This window comes from Salvelinus namaycush, unplaced genomic scaffold (genome assembly GCF_016432855.1).
Source record: "Salvelinus namaycush isolate Seneca unplaced genomic scaffold, SaNama_1.0 Scaffold689, whole genome shotgun sequence".
Classification (NCBI taxonomy): Eukaryota; Metazoa; Chordata; class Actinopteri; order Salmoniformes; family Salmonidae; genus Salvelinus; species Salvelinus namaycush.
The window spans coordinates 48,551-52,833 of record NW_024061407.1 but is presented as its reverse complement, the minus strand read 5'-3'; the positions used below and the strand labels follow the sequence as shown (position 1 = coordinate 52,833).

The window sequence follows — 4,283 nt, the reverse complement described above, 5'->3', positions numbered from 1 at the left end:
ACACCCTTCATCCTTGTCTACTATTCTATTGCCTCTACAGCCAAAGCCTTCACAGTTCCCCTGACTTGTGACTTTGGGGAAAGTGCCTGGTCTACTATTCTATTGCTTCTACAGCCAAAGCCTTCACAGTTCCCCTTCACTTCTTTCCATCAGGAACTACACAGATCTGCTGTCTATTTAATCACTCTGTTGTCACAGAGAATATTCCCGCGTAGCAGGAAATGCCAATTTTAGTGGTTTAAAAAGGCTTCTAAAGTTTGTAATTTCCACTTTAACATTTCAAACATGATTTGCCCTCACGAAAACTATATCAACCCCTACGACAACCAAAAAGTTGTTAATTATAATCTACATGTCCTGCTGCTCCAGTGTTATTTTTCCTGCTGTGAGAAGCTGGGTCAAATTAACCTGTTACAGATGCGCTCTGGGAAAAGGTAAACCTGATTATGAAGTGCAGTGCAGCGGCTGTGTTTAGACTTTTGACCATCACATCAGCTCTGAAAAAGATATGATTGGTCAAATGAACATTTAGTGTCAAAAAGATCAGAATTGGGCTGCCTGTCTAAACACAGCCAACTAGGCTCTATTACAATAAACCTGTTTAACTTGTTCTGGGTGTCTGCTGCTTCAGTGTAGTACACACATTCACCACAGACAGACCCAACCCGGTGAATCCATTTCTTAGTCCATGTTAGACAGATAACTGCTGCTCTCAGTCTTTGTTTAAAAAAGGCTTTTGAATGAAAAACCGGTGAGGCAAAGTGTCTGCCTTGGTTCAGAGAAAAACAACATTCTCCCAAAGGACGTAACGTGAAGAAACTGGTCCTTCAGGGTGTAAATGTTCTTCACCAAGGTATACAGAGCCTTTGGAAAGTATTCAGACACCTTGACTTTTTCCACATTTTGGTAGGTTAAAGCCTTATTCTAAAAATTGATTAAATAGTTATTTCCCCTCATCAATCTACACACAATACCCCATATTGACAAAGCAAAAACAGGATTTTAGAAATTTTTGCCTTTGGAAAGTATTCAGACCCTTTACTCAGTACTTTGTTAAAGCACCTTTGGCAGTGATTACAACCTTGAGTCTTCTTGGGTATGACGCTACAAGCTTGGCACACCTGTATTTGGGGAGTTTCTCTTATTCTTCTCTGCAGAGCCTCTCAAGCTCTTTCAGGTTAGATGAGGAGTGTTGCTGCACAGCTGTTTTTAGATCTATCAAGAAATGTTCGATTGGGTTCAAGTCTAGGCTCTAGCTGGGCCACTCAAGGACATTCAGAGACTTGTCTCGAAGCCACTCCTGCATTGTCTTGGCTGGGTGCTTAGGGTTTTTGTCCTGTTGGAAGGTCAACTGTAACCCCAGTCTGAGGTCCTGAGTGCTCTGGAGCAGGTTTTCATCAATGATCTCTCTATATTTTGCTCCGTTCATCTTTGCCTCAATCATGACTAGTCTCCCAGTCACTGGCATTGAAAACATCCCCACAGCATACCATAAAGGCCTGATTGGTGGAGTGCTGCAGAGATCATTGTCCTTCTGGAAGATTCTCCCATCTCCACAGAGGAACTCTAGAGCTCTGTCAGAATGACCATCGCGTTCTTGGTCACCTCCCTGACCAAGGACCTTCTCCACCGATTGCTCAGTTTGGCTTGGCGGCCAGCTCTAGGAAGAGTCTTGGTGGTTCCAAACTTCTTCTATTTAAGATTGATGGAGGCCACTGTGTTCTTGGGGACCTTCAATACTGCAGAAACTTTTTGTTACTGTATGAGATCAGCAGGGAGGACCAGGTTTGTGTAGGTCTGTCCATGTGTTGACCTGGTGAGTGATACTGTTTGTGGTGGTGGCTATCAGCCGCGAGTAGGTGCAGCGGTCATAAGCCACAGGGGAAACCTGGAAGAGGTTTCCATTGGGGGGGTCAGTAGGCCGGATGCCCAGGTGTTTCATACACAGTCCCAGATACACATCCTCTATGTAGACGGCTTTAACATGCCTGGACGCCTCCACCAGCTTCCTGGGGAGGTCTAAGGTGAAGACGTAGCCCAGGCCCAGAGCGTAAGGTGGATATACCGGTTCAGGAAACACCTCCATTGGAAGGTACCATTTGGAGCTACGGTCTCTTAGAACGGCGGCCCATTGGGCCACTAATCCAGTCATGTAGTTCTGTTTTGGAGCGTGAAGCAGCATGTTGACCAAGGTGTTCACGTTGAGGAACATGTCTGAGTCGATCTTCATGGCGTAGGAGGCGTTGGGGCAGCGAGAGCTCAGCCACTCCATCATCACCATGGTCTTGATGGTCAGGTTTTTGTAGCTGTCTATGAAGTCGCTCTGCAGCAGATCCTGGTGCTCTTTGCTCTCCTGCAGCACCTTCTCCTGGAGCTGCTCTGTCTCCTCTCCACTGGACAGTCCCAGCAGGAAGAACAGACGGACCTCTTTGCCCAGTACCTGCCTCTCACTGCCCCAAGTACTGCGGACGGCCTCACGAGCGTCCCTGTTATAGGGCGCCACTGGCACCATCAGAACCAGGAAGGGGTTCTGCTCCCGGCATTTCTCTGGCTCATCCAGGATGAAGATGTACTCTGATGGGTATTCTACATGGTACGGTCCTGGGGACACATACGGAGGAGTGGCCAGAATCGTAACTGACATGTTTGCTGCTGGATTGGTTGTTGAAGGTGAGATGCGTTCTTTGAGGTCAATTACCAGGATGACCACAATCATCATCACGACCAGGAACAGAAACAGGCAGCTGATGCGACACCAACGTCTCTTTTTGAGCTGTGTCCTGTCTGCCCCCTGCTGGCTATCATCAGTACTGCTGAAACACAAGGTTTAGATAAAATACAACTACTATCAGTGTCTGACCACTTGTTCTCTAAATGATTCACCACTCCATACATTGGTTTAAATTCACAATGCAAGTTCATGTATTTTATATAGTTTGTATGATATAAGATGTTTTTTTGTTTTGTTTCTTTTTACATATGAACTATGTTCACTTCATCATACTGTATACAACCAATCAACATCATGCACTAGATTTGATTTGAATGTTCAGTGTTTAGAAGAGAAGTCCCCCCCCCCTTTTTCCTCCCTCTGTGGCTCACCATTGTTTAGCGATGAGGGGCTGGGCATCATGGGCGTCAGGTGGGGGGCGCTGGGGCCAGAAGTTGTGGCAGACCCCCATCATGCATTTGGGTAAGATTGTAGCAAAGAGGGTGTATAAAGGTCTGACAGAGACATGATAATCTACCGACTTGAGGCTCAGAATGTCAGCTCTTTGAATGTCAACGACTATATAAAAATAAAAAAAATAAAGGGCTTTATTACGTTTCAGATAAATGAAGACGCCGTTTACCGTTGTCCATTTACCTTGGTCACCGTTCCAGGCTCTGCTTAAGGGGTGGTTCTCCCATTAACACCAATTGCGATAGTAGCTGGGTCTGTTCTGCTTGTTTCGCTGACTTCAAATGAACCAGGAAAAAGAGCCAGTGAGATGTATCGCTTTCTCTTCCCGTCTCTGGTTGTAGGTTGATTGGCAGTGGGTGGAGCATAGGTGGGAGGGCTGCTCTGACTTTATGGGCCTCAGCATGTCAGTAGCACAGCTGCTTTCTCTGTGGTTTCCTGTGTTGTTGCCTCACTTTCATGGGAGCCACTTTTTTTCTGTCAGTTATGTGTCATGAAGTGTTACAAACAGAAAGTAAGTATGACTTTTAAGACCTTGAACCAAATGTCAACAATAGTACTTATCACTGTCAATGTCCACATTTACAACCACCTGTGTGTGTCTGAGAGAGAGAAAGAGATCAGAGGAGGTGCTGGGATACAATATATTTTAACTTCTGTCATTAAGACGTTTATATTATGATTTCAGAAATATTAGCTATCATACATTTCTGGTATTTTAAGAATAAAATCTGTTAGAAGTCTTCCAATACATTGCCTGTAGTCCGTTTTAATATTTTTCCACTAAACCAACGTTGAAGAACCAGTTTGTTTGTCCTGTATACTGTTCAAATGTACAGTTGAATTCAGAAGTTTACATACACCTCAGCCAAATACATTTTAAACTCAGTTTTAAACAATTCCTAACATTTAATCCTAGTAACAATTCCCTGTTTTTAGGTCAGTTAGGATCACCACTTTATTTTAAAGAATGTCAAATGTCAGAAAATTAGCAGAGAGAATGATTTATTCCAGCTTTTGTTTCTTTCATCACATTCCCAGTGGGTCAGAAGTTTACATACACTCAATTAGTATTTGGTGGCATTGCCCTCTGTTCCCCCTC

At 44.3% G+C, this 4,283-nt stretch overlaps 1 protein-coding gene across 1 annotated transcript; it reads right to left on the bottom strand.

Moving 5' to 3' along the window:
- Positions 1-1,709: 1,709 nt before the first annotated feature.
- Positions 1,710-2,749, bottom strand: LOC120042438 (beta-1,3-galactosyltransferase 2-like). Its single transcript, XM_038987278.1, has one exon. The coding sequence runs from the start codon at positions 2,717-2,719 to the stop codon at positions 1,769-1,771; it is 951 nt and encodes a 316-aa protein (XP_038843206.1). The 5' UTR covers positions 2,720-2,749; the 3' UTR covers positions 1,710-1,768.
- Positions 2,750-4,283: the final 1,534 nt, after the last annotated feature.